The 18851-nt window shown below is 37.0% G+C and overlaps 1 protein-coding gene across 5 annotated transcripts in view; it reads right to left on the bottom strand.

The window, feature by feature from the left end:
- The window catches only part of LOC103022499 (ephrin type-B receptor 3), a 73643-nt gene extending 55877 nt beyond the window's left edge, over nt 1–17766 (bottom strand). For 3 of the 5 annotated variants that reach the window (XM_049465380.1, XM_049465382.1, XM_049465383.1), the window contains exon 1: nt 16941–17766. In XM_049465380.1, coding sequence (XP_049321337.1) covers nt 16941–16998 — 58 coding nt within the window. In that variant the 5' untranslated portion in view covers nt 16999–17766. The remainder of the gene's footprint in view (nt 1–16940) is intronic. The other 2 variants (XM_049465381.1, XM_022669808.2) reach the window with 1 other exon arrangement.
- Nucleotides 17767–18851: the final 1085 nt, after the last annotated feature.

Below are 18851 nucleotides of genomic sequence, written 5' to 3'. Positions count from 1 at the left end.
AAACCCAATAATGTAGTCATATTTTCTTTGGAAGAAAATTATTTGAATTGGAAATCAGAATTTAACGTAGCTAACTCACCGCTAACGTTAGTATGTTATCTAGCTTGCCGTTAACTCTAGTTCTCTCCCCGGTAATGTTGCTAACTCGCCGCAAACGTTACTATGTTAGCATGTTAGCTAGCTTACCACTAATGTTACTATACTATATAAGCTAGCTCTCCACTAACTATAGCTCTCTCCTCAGTAATGTGAGCTATATAACTCGCTGCTAATGTTAGTATGTTAGCTAGCTTACCACTAGCTCTCTGTTAACCTTAGTTCTCTTTTCTGTAACGTTAGCTAACTTACCGCTACAGTTAGCATGTGCCATTTCCACTGGCATTCAACGCGCAGTCTGAAAATGTAATATACCTACAGCAAATTCACAGTAAAGACAATTTAAGACAATTTAAGACCTTAATTAGCCTTTTTAAGGACCTGCAGGAACCCTGTCTTATTCAGACTTTCTCTCTCTCTCTCTCTCTCTCTTTTCTGGAGCCAAAACAAAACTGTCTGATTCATGAAGGCTCTGGACTTCCTCCTGTCCAAACAAGGTAACAGAACACACACCGTCCCTAAAAACAGATTCATCACTTCTCTATACTCTCTCTCTCTGTCTCTCTCTCTCTCTCACACACACACACACACACACACACACACACACACACACACACACTGTATCTCAAACACTGGCCAGTATTCTAGGAACACTCAGAACAAAGCTCCTTTTCTTCAGGAAACTCGATCACAAAAACAAAAAACCTGAGAGCTGTCATTAAAGCGATTAGATTTTACCTCTCATACCACAAATTTAGTCAATCAACCAAAACATGTTTGGTGTCTGGTGTTTTTGGTTTACATCATTAGTTTTTTTTTTTTTGTTTGTTTAGCACTGGAGCTATGGAGCTAACAGAAGCTTGTATCCAGCCAATTAGCATTATAAAAAGCATACATGCCAATGCTAATTGGCTATATTTAGAGAAAATCTTTGTGTTGTATCTGTTCTGCACTGTTTACGTAGTGCAGAATGTGCAAATTAGTGAAACTGTTCTTTGAAAAGTCTTGGACACATTTTAGCTCTAAGTGTGTTTACTAAGTGTGTTAAACACTTAGCTTTAAATTGCCATTGCCTTTGTTAAAAAAAAAAAAAAAAAAAAAGAAAGAACTGGGAAAAAAAAATTCTAGTAGTAGTGGCTCCCTCATAATACAACAAAAATGACTATTTTGAAAGGTTATTTAACCATCTGGTGCCAATAAACATGCAGCACACCAAATGCAAAGTTTCTTAAATGTAGTTAAGTGATTACTTACTTCATTGGAAGGCTGCTTATGTAAGTATATAGTGATTTCCTTAGTATCCATTGGTCAGTTTTAACACCAATCATATAGAAATGCACAAATCCACCAATTACACACAAGAGGTAGATCACATACCCATAAACCCACCAGTCAGACATGGAAAATGACTTGAAACTTGAAGACAAGTTTCTCAACTGTGCTGTATTAGCGAAAAACATTTTGGAATTTGACAGGCTGATGGGTTTGTTGACCCCAGAGTGTTAAATAACCTCCTTCATGAGGTTTTCCATCATAGAAAATAGTAATTTAAACATACCGTGGTTCTTTGAACTGTCATTTTTAAAGAACTAAAGAAGCCTTAAAAAAAACATTTTCTGTGAAAGGAGATATTTTATGACTTGAACCTGATGAAAAGTGAATGTTAACATTTTTCAAAGAAGCACTTTTAACATAATCTTAAAGGAAATATTTACAATATCATTCAAAATCAATTAGATGAAAACACACAGAAGCCCTGTACAGTAAATGGCTTAGTGGTAGTATTACTGTTTCTCACACTTTTACTTATTAATACATCACACTCCCGCACAGTTTAGATCTCGGGTCTGCCCCCAGGCCCAGCACTAGCACTATAGATTGGCTACATGCGCCAGACTAATTAGCCGGCTTTTTCTGACCGAGTGGCGTCCGATCGAAGCGAAGGTTCATGAATAAGTAAGAGCGGTGGCAGCCTGCCTGCTTCATTAACCAAAGCCCTGAGTGTTTAGCTGGGTAGAAGCTTCAGCAGGGTCTGCGCCGCCACGGCTTTAGCATTGATTGATGGGCGGCTAAATTGAATCTCTAATCATCACCAGCCTCTTAGCAACTGGTCCCAGAGGACCCAACCCGACCCAGAGAGAGGATCCTGCTGCTGCCTCTGACACCTTTAACCTTTAAGGCATGAGTACACCAACCAGACCAACACGTCAGAAAACAATCACAACAGTCTAGTGTTCAGTGTTGGCTAGAACCAACAAATGAAAAGGAACTTGAAGTGAACTTGAGGACAGAATGTTCTAGAATGTTCTAGATTCACCAAAATTATTTATACTCTTTTAAAGGCCTGGTAAAACTCTTTAAAATAGCGGTAAACAAAGGGATTCTTAGGCTTTCAGTTTATTTTTAATTCTTTAAAATCTGGCACATAAAAAAAGTTTTTTTTTTCTATAGATAAGAAAAAATTAATCTGACAGAAAATCATTTTGAGTTTTATTGGTTAAATGATTTTCTGTCAGATTTATTTTTTCTTATCTATAGAAAAAAAAACTTTGTTTGTGCCACTTTAAAGAACAAAATATCCTTAAATTTTACAATTTTTTCATCATCAAAATATTCGAAATATATCTTTTGTCTTGCTTTTCAGTGGAAAGAACATTTGTGATTTGTGATTTGATCGTTTTAATAAAAACATTATCGTTTCTAACAAATTATTATGGCTTTTTAAGTTTTTGGCCAAACACCAAAAAGTGCGTTTTGACCATTTTTTGATAAATAATTTTGTTTAGCAAACACTCTGTAAATCCCTATTGTAAAAAGATTAAAAGCAGACTTATATCCATACAAAATTGATACAACACAGTAGGAACTAAACTCAACACTCTGTCTCGCTGTCTATTTACTTTTAGCCACAACAGCTTTGAGTTAGTTTATTATATTCATCTGTGAACTGAATCATGTGTAAGTAAAATTTATGACACATCTAACCACAGCGCATAAACACATTTCAATAATTACGTGCTGTAAACACAATGTACATCAAAACGCTAACCACTCCAGACTTCAAGGGGTTAATAAAAAGCGTCTGACGACCCCCCCGCTCACACTGCGTCCATCTGCCACTGTGTTATCTGACTCTGATGTGTGTCTCTGCTGTCGTTCGTGTCAATATGCCTGCTTTCACACCCTTCTGCGCTTCGCTCTCGATCCGACATCCCTGCAGATTTCCCGTCTCCACTTAGATGCCTCCATCGAGCTGACCAAAACAATCTGGACCTCATGGGGAGCACATCCGTCACTGCCACTTTAACACGTATCCTTTACTCAGTGACATCACACACCCTCGAAATAATAAACCGTTGCATAAACTTAATTTAATAATTCAGTCCAGCAGAGTGGCGCCAGGCTTCATTAGCTTTTGGGAAACAAAGTCTTCTATTCCCAAAATAGCGACTTTGTGGGAGAATGAGTGCAAAGAGGATTCTTTTTTGTTTAATTTAAAGTGAATATATCCTTCTATAATACTTTGTAATGTTTATACGATCAACATGATTATTCTGACAAACTGTAATACACTACAGGAAGCATAGGAGGAGCTCTATAAAGCTATATCGTGTTTAACAGATCCTCACAGTCATTAAGAAATACTATAATACACTATAGAAAATATAGGGGGAGCTGTACGATGCAATATAATGTTCAAATTAGGCTTATAATCATTTTCTGACATACTGTAATAAAACCACAGGAAGTGTAGATAGAGTTTTATAATGTTTATATGATCCTCACAGTCTTTCTGACAAACTTTAATGTAGTAAAAGGAAGTTTAGGGGGAGCTCAATAATGCTATATAATGTTTATATGATCCTTACAGTTATTCTGACAAGCTTTAATGCAGTAAATGAAGTATAGGGGGAGCTCTATAATAGTTTAAAAGTTCATAGGCTCATTATGGTCATACTGACAGACTGTAATTTGCAATACACAGAATATTAAACAAGAAATTCTTTATAATTTAATTAATTGTAATGTATGTATTAAAGTGTTAAAGTAAATATAAGCACAAAACAGTAAACAGAAGTAAACAAGCAGTTTGTTATCATTGCTAAACATTAGCATGCTAACTCCTGCTAGCTAGCAGGTGAGAACCTGACAGGTAAGAGGTGTAACAGCACAGAACAGCTGCATCACCCTGTTCAAAAAGCACCTCTCTTTTTCTCATGGTGTGAAATGCCATGGGCGGTGCTTTGAGAGAAAGCTTGTGTGTTTTGTGTGTGTATTTTGTGTGTGTGTGTGTGTGTGTGTGTGTGTGTGTGTGTGTGTGTGTGTGTGTGTGTGTTAGGATTGCCGTGTAGGTGTTGGAGCGGAAGGTGTTTTGCATACAAAAGTGCAAATTCTGGCTCTCACGGGAAACAAGCATTGAGCACGCAAGCATAGCCACAAACACACACACACACACAAACAGTTTAATTTATTAATATTTGGAATCACATTTTTTAAAGGTTTTAATATCAATATCCAGAGTTCATTACTTTCCCAATGAATTGCCAATAATATCAACTCTAATTTAAAATTCATATATACTTACAGTACAGGTATTACATAAACACACACACACACACACAGGCACAAACCCAGGCACACACACACACATACACACACACACATACAGTCGCGTGGGGATGGTGTTGAATGTTATCAGTGAGTAGACAGAACAAAGCCCGGCGCTGCCAAGCCTCAACCAGCCTTTATAACAGAGCACAGAGAGATAACATGCGAGCACCACAACACTGCAATTAGCAACTGTTCCTGATAAAGAGACATCAGAGAGAGAGAGAGAGAGAGAGAAAGAGAGATACAGAAAGAAAGAGAGAGACCTCAACGTGTCAAAGAACCTCAGATTTTAAAGAACTTCCATAGAGTACAAAGTAGAAATGCAGCAATTTGTTTTGGCAAAATTTGGCAAAAACCAAAACAACAAAACATTTATTCTAGATTTTCCAATTTGTTATTACTAAATTTATGTTTGTATTGTTTTTCAAATAAAAAACGCTGCTAAAAGAAATCCTAATGTAAAGTAGAGCTGGGCAATATGACGATATTGTATTGTATCATAATACATTTGCTTATTGTATGGACAGTATAACTCTTCTAACAACATCAGTGCTTAGAGAATACTGACCTAAATGTACATTTAATTACAGAAATAGCATAATTACTCCAGTTAAATTGGATGAATTGTAGCATATTTTGAATATAAATCACTCTACTCAGTATGGAAAAGCATATGAATAGTATTAAAGATCACTACTGATGCACTAAATATATAAATATATGATACAATAAATATATATATATATATATATAATTAAATGCTATGCTTTTAATTTTTTCATCCAAACACCATTTTCAGCTAAATATTTCAGGTTGCCAAATATTTGCTGCATCCCGAAAGCACAATAAAATATTGTGATTAAAGATCTCAGAACTGTATTGAATGAGGTAGTAAGGAGCTGAAGTGTCGACCCCTACAAAGACCCCTATAAAGGGGGTAGAGTATAAAGGGTTAAATATATTGATCATGTATGGACTATAGTCTACAGAGCATAGTAAAGTGGGCCTCGTTTCATTTTTAATTCTCCTGAAAGCTACAGAGAGAGGGTGAAGACAGAGGCAGATTGATCAGGTGTGATGGTTGGCCATAAACCAATCAGCTGTATTGATTTCTCTGATGTGACTGAAAGTGACTGGAAGTGTGCGGTGACCTTCTGACCTATATGGAAATCGCTCAGGTGTTCCCGACATACGGAGGACCTGCCAGAAGATCAGGGGGTGGACACGTTTGTCAGAGTGAGTAACAGTCTGACAGCCTTCAGTTAAAGTGCCGACGCCGGACGTTTAAGCGCTTAACGACGGGTTCTGCCGAGATACTGCGGTGTAAAGTGAATGACACAAAGGATTTCATGGCTGTGTGTGTGTGTGTGTGTGTGCTGCATGTGTGTGTGTGTGTGTGTGTGTGTAAGGCTCCTGACAGCGGGGGATCTTCTCAGTGTGCTTTGATTGGGTTTTTAGGACATGACCTGGATTTGCTTCATATTTGAGGAAGAAAAGGAATTAAAGGGCAGATATCATGGAAAACTGACTTTCCCTACTTTTTCTAACATTACCACTGTAGCAAACTATCCTAATATAGGTGTGTGTTTGAGCCTGCACTGTTTTGTAAAGGAGACACAACAACAAATATCAGCCAACTAGAACAGAGCTCATTTACATACATTGGTCTTAATATAGTCATTATTCTGATCAAATGAATGTGGGGGTGTGTATTGGTCTGTATATGGGGTTGGCAATAATTTGTGTATCACAGTATAAGGGTCACAAGTCAAAATCAAGGAAAGCCAATCAGAACAGAGCTCCTTTACATACATTAGTCCAGAAGACATATATTGTTTTTAAAAAATCTAACTTAAGGTATATTTATGGAAAAAAAAACATTATGAAAAACACACAAACACATGAAAGGTGTACTTTTTTTAAAACAAAAACAAACAAACAGTGGGATCTGAAGTAGCCAGGATTTAAATGCAACACTAAATAGACCATTTTCTGCCTCAAACTTTACCATGTAAATTACTATTTTAAAAAATTATATTTTGTTTTTCAGAATCAGTACAGTATTGAGAAACATAATATTGTAATCCTATGATATATTTATATACACCTCTAATTGAAGGAGATAAAGAGATTATTGAAAATGATCGAAAATTACAGTTTCTGCTTCCAAAACCCACTTAAATGCTATAAATGGAAAATTAAACATGAGAAGAATATAAGGTATGAGCTCTTTAGCACCTTCTCGCTCTCTAAAGCCTCTCCGGGTGCAGAGGTGTCAGAGAGTCAGCAGTAAAATAATCCACCCAAACGGCGGCACATTTGGTGCAGGACACACTGAGAGTAAAACACACCCTGCTGGTCTAACAGCTCTTTTGGTACAATCGTCATTTCACGCTGAAAAGTCCTGGGTGGCTGAAAACAGTGATTAAAGTCTTTTCACGGAACACAAACACAAAAGTAGGCAGAACTGAGGATAATTCTACATTTCACTCCACAGAATTGGTGGGAAATGAACATGCTTTTAACACATTTTAGAGTTTTTGTTCTCCAGAGCTTCCAGAGTACTGTTTTTCACCAAAAACTGATTTTTTATGTACAATACAACTAAGAATTACAGTTTGATACACTGAAATATGTGACAGAATTATATAATTCAAGCTAAACTATTATTGCACTATTATTATTATCTGTTTTTACTTTTATAACTACTCTCAAAACTCTTATTCAACCACAAAACTACACTCAGACAGATTTAACCACCTCCACATCTTGATAAACATCTTTAAAATGAGCCAATGACACCAGTTCCTTACATCCTAGGTGTTCCTGAAGCACATTCCTGTCCTATCAGATGGCAGGAGTCGCATACCTAAAAGCTTGTTTTCCTACATCAGTACATATAGTAGGGACCTCCTAAGAAGATATGACGTCAGGTAAAGTTGGGCAATATGGTAAAAAAAATATTATATCACAATATTTAAAGATATTTTTAGGATTAAAGACAAAATTATACCAATTTGTTCAGCTCTACTTTGATTTTTGCTTATTATTCAGTGCACTCCACCCAATTACATAGAAATAATTCAAAAGTTTAATCATGATACAACACAATATTGTCATACTGCCCAGCCCTAGAACTGAGAATAGACATATAATTAAAATGTGTCCATTAAAAAGCTCATATATTGTCCATGAAGGCAATGATGATCTTTCAAAGAGAGCACAATACTGGGTAATGACCCTGTAGCAGTTCATAATATCATTTTATAGCTTATTATGTCTAATAAGCCATAACATTAGATAAAAAAAAGCTTTTATGTTGAAAAAAAAAATGAATAAAACACTGGTTGTTGGTTATAAGTCACAGACAGTTCTTGATGTCATTGTGCTGAAAAATATGAAGAATATTATTTTCAAACACATTTTCAATACTTTCTCTATAAGCTCAGTATGGTCAGTAATTTCCAAAAGTGCTCTAAGTAAGGAACAACAGTGACCCAGTAACCAGGTCATGGGCATCTAAATCCCACTGATGTGATCCATCAATGGAGGCCCACCTCTCAACATTTACAGCACTTAAAGTATAAGCTTCTAAATTCTTGGTGCCAGATTCCGCTGGACACCCTCAAAGTTCCAGATCTTCCTGTGGAGTGAAGGCTAGCTCATGTGGTCCAATCCCACAAAGAGCTACTGTAGCACGAACTGCTAAAACAGTAAATACTTCTTCGTAATGTGACAGGATATTATTTTAATGGTTAAATAAGTTGCTGTGGCAGCAGAGCAGAACTCAAGGACAGAGAAATTATGAGATTTTTTCTGTAAAATGAATGTTATTATCTTAAATTGATGTCTGAAATGTTAATTTCGAAACAGATCCACCTTTAAACGGTGAAGGTCACATATTAACATCATCAACATTTATTCAGTAATAATATTTGAGATGGAATATTTTGACAGTTTGCGTGAAGATTTAAGTGTCTGCATTCCTGAAATTGCTAACAGCTCCAAAGCTAAAAAAAGAAAAGCTAATTGATTTTCCCCACCTACAGCAAAACTTCAGACACTTTAATTTAAGATGACTCCTGAATTTTATATTTATATAAATATACATACATATAAGCATAAAAACCTCTTCCCAAAAGTCCCAAAAACAAAACACACCTACAGGATGATATGCTGAGGTAAAATGGCTAGAAATGAGTGCTAGCTAGGTTAGCATGTGTGTGTGGGTTCCTGTGTGTGTGTGTGTGTTTGAAGTGTAGATTAGGAGCAGGTGGAGGTGTTTTACGACTGCAGAGGCACAGCCTGACTTAAAGCAGGAATTTAGTAGCCATTATAACCCCCCCACCATTTCCCGTTCACATTTGGCTGGGCCGCTAATCAGAGTGGACGTTAGCACCTAGCGCTGAGGCTTTAGTCCTTTCCTCTGGGGGCTGCCGGTGCCACACACTCACTCATTTGCTCGATTGGGGTTGAAAAGTAACAAAAGGTCCTGGCAGCCATTAAAGTGTTACTTCTGAAGGGCAGCTGGGACTTCCATCTATTTCCAAACGTCCTTTCCTGCAGCTTTAAAGCGATAGATTGGGGAGAAGCCCAATCTATCGCTAAGCTGGAGTTAGCTCCAGTGCTAACTAAATAGTGGAGAGTAACCTAACTTAAATTGTAACACTTTTTACCTACTTTAGCCTCATAGCTCTACTGCTAAATGGTGGGGTATTGATAGGATCCCTGGGTTGCCATTTTCCAGAGGGGCCAGTAAAGGGAAACTACTTTTCATTCCCAGCCAGACAAAAAAAAAATCATTTTAATGCATTTTTGAGCTCTGACAGTCTGACAGATGTAAATCTTTATTAAGAGAGAAATATCACAGACAGTTCTGCTCCCCTGACTGAAGCCGTAACATCAGCCTGCAGCTCGTAACGGAGCGGCCGAGCGGCGCTGCGATGTAAGAGCTGTGGCACGCTCTTAAAAACCTGTTAGTCATCTGGCAGAAACATGTCAGGCCTGCGTTCACCCCCGGGGTGTGTGTGTACATGTGTGTGTTTACGTGTGTTAGTGCATGTATACGCTGGGCTGTGGGGAACGGCACATGTTACCGTTTCGAGGCTGGACTTTCGAGGCAGTTGAGCTGTGGTGGCTTTTTAGTCTTTCGTTTAATCCACTGAGATTCAAAATTTCTTCTGGACTCCATTGCAACTTATTAGTATAGTGATAAGCATAACATATTGTTCCTATCTTGTAAAAATCATCTGCTTTATAGGAAAATACAAAAATCCTAACTTTCAATGGAAGTAAATGTACAAAAAAGTATATTAATCCATTCAACATGGATATTTGACACAGTGTAAAGGACTAAATTAATGCTAAAATGTAAGAAAATTGAAAGAAAATTATTTGAGCAACGGCAATAAGATAGGTACATATATACTGTATACATGGTGTGACATGAATATCAACTGTCTTTAGCCCCCCATACAAAGAATGAAACAAAGGCGGCAAAATGAAACTCTACACTGGTCTGAAATACTCGTTCACTCGCTCTCTCACTCACTCGGTCTCTCTGACTATCTGTTAAAACTGATCACGAAAAAAAAAAAAAAAAAACTTTACTGAAATTAATTTAGTTCAATGTCATTAAAAGAATGTATGTCACTGCTATTAAAAGTAAAATAATTATTAATAATATTTTTATATATACTTTTACTTATATTGTGTAAAATCTATAAATAATTTCAGAATGTACAGCAGGTACAGTCTCTATAAAATAAATAATCAGTAGCAAGTGAAGAATAATCCCTTTCAAACTGAGCTATCATACTGTAATGCTGTAGATTTAGATTTAGCTATATTATATTGTCTTTCTCATGGGGTAATAAATAATAAATAATTTAACAACAACTGATTATTATTTAAATATTTACTTAATACTGTTTTTATCAATATTATTATTTAAACGTTTGGGTTTTTCTCATTTTTGTCCTTACTAGCTTAAATTAGTTTCCTGGGTTTACTATTAGTTTAAATTCTGAATTTACTGTTTCAGAACGTGCTTCTTTATACCCAAACCAACTTTGCTTTTACTGTAGTTTTATTTAACCTAGTGACCCCATAACTATTATAAAGCATTTATTTATTTATTTATTTATTTGAATAGTCTAAATATATTACATTATTTATAATAGTGGGAGACAGAAAAGTTACAAGAAAACATATTAATAATCACTTCATTCATAAGGAAAACTAACAAAAGAGTGAGGTCATTCTGTTACTCCAGCGTAAAAAGTAAAGCGATTACACACACTCTTTCTCTCTCTCAAGGGGTTTAATGATGGGAACGAGCATTAGGGGATTAAACATGAAGCCTAAAAATCAATTCTTAGAAATCAATCAATCAATCAGTCAGTCAATACACAAATTAATCAAGTGGAGTAAGAGTGAGTGAGAGAGAGAGAGAGAGAGAGAGAGAGAGAGAGAGAGAGAGAGAGAGAGACTGAACACTGAACAAACACGCCAAGAGCTAAACACACCAAAACTAGTTTAAACAAGAGTTTATAGTTAATGTACTCATTCCACACTAGGGCACACTGTCCAAAACAGCTCTTTACATTAGCAGCACACACAAGTGTACAGACCCTGCTTCTATAACTTGTATCTCCATACAAAATAACACTGACCAAAAGAACGGGACGCTCTGGAGCGGCCGTGAGCTCATCAGCATAAGGTCACATGCCCCCATGCTTAGTGTGCACTGAAGGGGTATAACCACCCCATGCTGGGCTGTGGAGCTGTGGAACTGCGTTCTCTGGAGTGTTGGAGCTCCAATCCAGTACTTCTGGGATGAGTTATTGTGGCAGAACTAATCGTCTAACACTGGTTTCGAGGCTTTCGAGGCCGAAAGCAATCAAATCTTCACAGCAGTGTTCCAATACCTAATCGAAAGCCCTCTCAGGCCTTCTCAGAAGAGCTGAAGCTGTTATCGGCTTCTTTAATTTTATAGGAAACACTAGAGGAGCAGGTGTCCAAACACTTTTAGGATGTTTGGACTCCTGCAGTTTAGTGTGTTGGTGCCCAAAAGGAGGGCATTTGTTCATGCGTGTGCGGACACACGTACACACACAGAGCGAGGAGTGAAGACTGTGTTAAATATGTATCAGAGTGAGTAAACGCTGCAGTTTATGATGGATGATATTTCGCAGCAGCACCATTTATTACATCCATATACACACACACACACACATACAAAAACACACACATACACACCACTGTAACCACACATGCAGGTCCAGGCTGGTTTTGTTTAATTAGTGAAGCCACCTTTCCTCGTGTGTGTGTGTGTGTGTATTCTCTTCGCTCTGCTTCGTAAGATGATTTTTTTTGTTTAATTCCAATTTTTCAAATTTTCTGTTCCAGCAGAAATCTAAATTACGCAGAAGTTTATACATGCTGGACAAAGATTTATGGATTATAGAGACAGATAGGCCTGTAAAAGTGTGTGTGTGTGTGTGTGTCTGTGTGTGTGCACTAAACAAGCATTAAGTTGTATTGTTGTAGGTCACAGATGATTCACTATTAAAAAGCTCTTAACAGGCGTTTCATTTCTCCATTAGATACTAACAGTGCTGTATATCACAGCATTTTGTTATAATAGTGCTTTAGGATTTATTACAGAATTCTGTGCTTTATTACAGCATTTTATAATAATAAAATATTCATTAAAGGCTTCTATTGCAGGATTTAGTGTCGTGTTACGGAGTTCTCTGCTTTATCAAAGTACTTTCATTTTATTACAGAGATATGTGCTTTGCTACAGCATGTATTTTATAATAAAATAATATTTAGTAAAGAACTCTATTGGAGGATTTTGTGTCTTATTACACTTATGACTTTGTGCCTTTATCAAACGTACTTTACTTTGTATGGCTTTAATGCAGAAATCTGTGCTTTGGTTTCCCAGATTTCTACTCTTTATTACGGAAATCTGTACATTATTAGAGTATTTTACTCTTTATTACAAAAAAAAACCCTTATAATTAATTTATTAATTATGCGCTTAACTACAGTGTTCTAGTCTTTAATGCAGTGTTCTGAGCTTTATGACTGTTTTATTTTTTTATTAAAGAATTCTAAGCTTTATTGCAAATATCTGTGCTTTATTTCAGTAATTTACTCTTTATTACTGAATTATGTGCTTTATTACAGTATGTAGATCTTTAGTAAAGCTTTCTAAGCTTTATTAGAGAAATATGTGATTTATTACAGCAAATTACTCTATATTCTTGAAATATGTCCATTATTACAGCATTTTATTTATTTTATACTGAATTATATGCTTAATTACAGTGTTATTCTTTATTGCACAATTCTAAGCTCTATTACAGAAATTTGTGATTTTTTTTTACACGAATTAACTCTTTATTACAGAATTATTTGCTTTGTTACTGTATTTTACTCCTTATATCAGAAATATCTGCTATATTACAGTATTTTACGCTTTATTGCAGAATTATTTGCTTTGTTTAAATAATTATGTGTTTTATTGCAGTATTTTAGTATTTTTAATACATAATCCTGTGCTTTATTACAGTGTTTTACTTTTTAATTTCAGAAATCTGTGCTTATTATGCTTTTTTTTGCTGGGTTTAATTTCAGTAGTTTTCATTTTATTGCAGTATTTTACTTAATATTCCAGATTTTTTATATATATATTTTTACACTTTATAACAGAGTGATTAGTGATTTATTATACTAGCTACGCCTTCTTACAAAATGTTGTGTTTTACAGCCAAATTCCACACTTTTTTGGTATTTCATGATTTGCGCTTATTATTTATACTCCCTTCATTGCATCCAAACGTCATCATCTAAGCTGATTTGTGATCAGTTTTTTAAAAAGTCCATTAAAAATCTAAAATCAGGGCTGATCCTGAATATGTTCCTCATTTTCTGACTCTGACTGTGATTCAGTGTGGGTTTCATCAGCCTGACTGGAGGAACCCCCTTCCACACTCCACAAAGCCCACTACAGAGTCAGCCATATGGTCCCATACTGTCTGCAGAGTGTGCGCGAGTGTGTGTGAGTGTGTGTGTGAGCGTATGAGTGTGTGCACTCTTCTCACACAGCCGTAAACTCCAGCCTTCCTGAGAAGACAATAAATCAGTGAGCTGAATGAACCAGTCAGCCCGAGCCGCTTCAGCACGGCTGACCTCAGCAGCTCGGCGCTTTAATAAATACATTACGCTTTAAAACACCTAGCTCACACTTTAACTCAGCTTTAACACATACACTCGCAGTGCAGTGAAGAATGGCTCTATTCCACCATGATTTATTCATGATTATATTACGTTTTAACATTAATTAACCTTGGCTTCATTTAAAGGTTGATTAAGTGCTGTTTTATGCTGATTAGGCCCCAAATATTGCATGATAAATATCTGCTCGAGCAAAGTTAGGTTAAATACAGTAAAAAAAAAAAAGTACTTTTTTAAATATAAGTCATGAGCACAAACACTTTGTTTAGGTAATATAGGATATACATTATAAGATATTACAGTTTTTTCACTGTTTTTGCACGTTATTTACATTTATCACAGCATTCATCACAGCATTTACTGAACTTTCCACACTTTATCACAGTATTTATACTGTAATCACCGCAAATCTACATCCTGAGCTCACTCTGACAGAAATACAGTAACATACAGTCAAACGCAGTCTAAACATTTCTAAACACAATACACTGGAGCTGTAATCTCAACTGCCACTGGGTAAAGCTGTGCAGCGAGGGCAGTGGCACGGCTGTAGTTTGGCACGGCCTTCCCTCTTAACACGTCATTTTACACTTTATTACTGTAGTTATGCTTCATTAAAGCTTATTTCTGCTGTTTTATTATCCTTTATTATGCATTATTATACATTTCAGAGCTTATAACAGTATTTATTCCTTTTTTCTACACATTACTACAGCAAGCATATGTGTGCTTTATTGTTCTACAGCACTTATCATTGCATTTACATTATTTACAGTATTTGTTCTGTATTATATTTCCGTCTTTACACGTTATCATTAAAACAGGATGTGTAATCCTGATTCTAGTAATGGGAAAGTGTGTAAAAGCTGTAAACAGTTAACGTATCTGATAAGGGGAATCGGTTGAGCCGTTTATTAAATGCTGAGATTGAGACTAAAGCATGATAAAAGGTAAATGAGCTGATATGGGCCTGTTAAAAGCTTCAAATACACACACACACTCTCACAAACACACACACACACACACACAGTAAGAACTGTATCAAATACTACACGCAATGACTCCGTTCACCCCCCCCCACCCCCCCCCAGACCCTTTAGGCCGCACTTTTTCGCTTAATAACTACATTAAAGTTGCGATAAATCAAAAATAAGGAACAATTACAATTTTATAGGCCCTAAAATTTAACCTTGTTGGACTCCACAAGAGGCGCTAAATCAAACTGATTCCAACAAAACACGCAAAATTCTTAGTTTCCGCATAAGATTAATACAGAATAATAAGTTTAGGGTTCTAGGGGTAAACTATATTAAGACTATACACACTTTTTCACTTAAATAACTGCATTATTGTTACAATTATTATGTAATATTTAACAGTTTTATAGGACTTAAGATAGAACCAAGTGGGATGCCGTGCTAAATTGTGATACATTTCAGCAAAAAAAACAATACAAAAAACACACACACACAAAATGTATAGTTTTGGCACAGGAATAATAACCGAATAATAGAATAAAGGTTCAAGGGGTTAAATTTGAATGTAATTTATTTATTTTTATAAAAATTAAAAATAAAAAAACTACACCCTTAAACCTCAAGCTCTTGAAAACTCTGGAGTGTGTGTTACTGACTCTGCTCTCTACACACACTCTTCCACCAGACTTAGCTGAGCGGAGTGTAGGCTATTTCACACCAAACCATAAAAGCCAAGCCAGTGAACACACACTGAGGCCTATATTCACTATTAAAATAATAATGACTAAATACACTAACAATTATTAATTCCTTAAATTCCTTTGTGGACTTACACTGGGTTCTATTAGACTGCACTGAAAATACAATTTGCTGATTTGCTGAACACTAAAAATGTGTATGAATGAGCTAAAGCATGCAGCACCAACAGAGTTATCTATCACCCAAAGTCCGTCGTTTTACAAGTGCTGATTGTGATATGGTTGAACGTGCCACTGTAATTCTGAACACGATTATCTTATCGTATGAGATATATGTGTAGACTTATTTCAGTTTCATTTTGCTGATGATAGTTTTGCCCACTGCCCATTTTTTTTATTGAGTAAATATACTTTAAAAATTTAAAATAACTGTATTTTAAAAAGGTATGACTGCATTAATTATATATACCACAAAATACTTTCATCATTATACCAATGGCATTAAATTGTGTCTGTATTCACTGTATATTCAGCAATTGAAATTCTTTGGCAGGAAAAAGCGCTTTCAGTGTCTGGCTGAAAATACTGGTAAAAGTGAAAAGACTGACTAAGTTCTTAACAGTGACGTTTTTGCTGATCTATTCAAATTGTGGAGTCTGAAAAGTTTCAATTTGTTCAGTTTCAGACAAAAATGTTCATTTCGCTTATCAATTTCCAGACAAATTAGACTTTTTAAAAAAAATATATATATATATATACTATGTTCAGTATTCGGCCAAACATTTCATTTTGCTTGGCTTCGGATTTAGAAAACAAATTATGATGATGTTTGATATTCTTCCTAAAATATTTTTTTCTTTTTGCTTGGGCTTTAGATTTGGCCAAAATGTTTCATGTCTGTGCTTGTTTATTTATTGTTTTGTTTATCTTTGGCCGAAAATAAGATTTGGCATTTAACCAAACCCTTCGTTTTTTTTTTTGGCTTTGTTTTTGGCCAAAATTGTTTATTCCCTATTCAGCCAAATATTTTATATTGTTCATATTTAGTCAAAAATGTATTTGTTGCATTCCTAGTCTTAAAATAACAATACTATTTCAACTAATTAATCGCAATCACTTTTTTAAACGATAAATCGTCCAAACAAAAATGAAAAGCGATCATGACATGCCTGGTTAGGCTATGGGAACATCGCATGTGTGGAAAGGAGGCAATGGGAATTTTATGCCCAGTCAAGTCAAGGCAATTGATCCTCATGCATTCTGATCATAATTCTAATACATTAATAATACTGTATTAATGAAGCCTTACCTTCCACAGCGGTGCTGAGGGGCAGCAGGAAGCTGCAGAGGAGCACAAAGTAATCCATACTGGGATCCAGACAGAGGAGGGCATGAAGGTGTGTGTGTCGGCGTGTGTGTGTGTGCGCGCGCGTCAAGGTGTGTAGCGAGAGAGTGAGGGAGTAGTAGCAGTAGCAGAAGCAGGGGGGTCCTACAGGCTCTGCACGCGCTCCACGACGGGCTCCCCACTCAGACTCAGCCCCATCCGCGGGGAAGGAAAGCGCGGTGGTGGTGGTGGTTTTGAGGTGTAGAATGAGAAGTTTTGCGGTAAATCCAAAAGCGCAATCTTTTAGCGCGCGCGCACGTAACGCGCGGAAAATCCTTTAGTTAGGCACCCGGTGGTCTTTCTTCAATTCTGCAAGCCCGAGCTGGCACCGGGGGTCCCTCCTGTGCCCTGGTTCTGCTGCCCGGGAGATACGCGTATGCGCGCGCCCGTGTGTTCCCGGTGCGCCCTTCTGCTCGTCTTTTGCGCACAGTGCGCAATTTTTACCGATGCGCCTTTCCAGCCATCAAACGCGTTAAAAACACAAATCTAGTCCAATAAAAGCTCCTGAAGATCTTTAGATAGTCCGATTCCACATGTCCGGCTCAGTGGGGGTCTTCTACCTGCGCGCGGTGGTGGTCTTGGTTGTGGTCTGTGTGTCCGGTACTCCCCCGGTTACTGTGCGCGTCCTGTGTACTCCGTGCGCGCGCCTCGCCTTCGCGTCCTATTGCTTCTGATGTCCGCGCGCTAGTGTGAGCCTCCACCAACTGCTGCTCGAGACTAGAGCGCACGAGAGAGAGAGAGAGAGAGAGAGAGAGGGTGTGGGAGAGTGAGAGAGAGAGAAAGGAGGGCAGAGTGAGAGAGAGAAAGAGAGAGGGAGAGAGAGGGAGAGGGAAGGGGGAGGGGCCCAGCCACCTCCAGGCCCCTCCTCCTCCTCCTCAGGCGCGCTAGGCTTTTCCCACAGGCCTGCAGCGCCCCCCTGCGGTGACGCGCGCTGAGCCCAACCCCTCCCCCTGCACGCGCGTCTGCGCGCGACGGCTCTGGCTCTGAGCGCGAGGCGCGATCGATGAAGATGAAAGGAAGATTCGAATCGAAGATTAGAAGTGCTACAGTGCACGAGGAAGAGGGGAGAAAAGGGGGCACGAGGTGCAGGGGACGGACCATATAGGTTAAAGCCTATATGGAGCACGCTGTAAGTAATGTGTGTTTCTAAGTAAGTGTGTGTGTGTGTGTGTGTGTTGGGTTGGACTCCCTTTAGCAAAGAACATTGAATAAATGGTAATATCTTGCTTGCATTACTGTTGATGATGGAAAAAACAACAACTTCAAGCTACCTTTAAACAACCTTTATTTAATATTGCCTAATAGGTGTCAGTTAAAATAAAAATTCCAATATTGAATCAACGTTCATTAAAAGGTTTTGCATGATTGGGGCACTTAAACACCAAAGAACATTTGAATAAATGTTTTTTTTGGTGGCACTGCTTGACATTACTTTTAACGTTGCTAATGTTAAAATTAATTTTAACAACCTTTATGTAACATTAGTGTTGAAGTTCTGACATGATTGAATCAATGTTCATTTAAAGGCTTTGAATGGTTGGAGCCTTGAATCTACTCTCACAACCCTGGACATAGAATATATATTGAATATTTTGATTTCATTGCATCTTATAATGTTGATGATGGAAAAACAACCTTAAACAACATTTATTTAGCATTGCCGAATTGGTATCTATTAGGGTTAACATTCCAACCTTGAATCAACATTCTTTAAAAAGTTTTTAAGGATACAACCCTGATACCAAAGAACATTTGAATAAAATAACGTTTCTTTAAAATATTTTTAAACATTTAAACAACCTTAATTTAACATTAGTATTGATGTTCTGACATTAA

Source organism: Astyanax mexicanus, chromosome 16 (assembly GCF_023375975.1).
Source record: "Astyanax mexicanus isolate ESR-SI-001 chromosome 16, AstMex3_surface, whole genome shotgun sequence".
NCBI lineage: Eukaryota > Metazoa > Chordata > Actinopteri > Characiformes > Acestrorhamphidae > Astyanax > Astyanax mexicanus.
The sequence above is the reverse complement of the archived record's forward strand: the minus strand, read 5'-3'. Positions and strand labels throughout refer to the sequence as shown.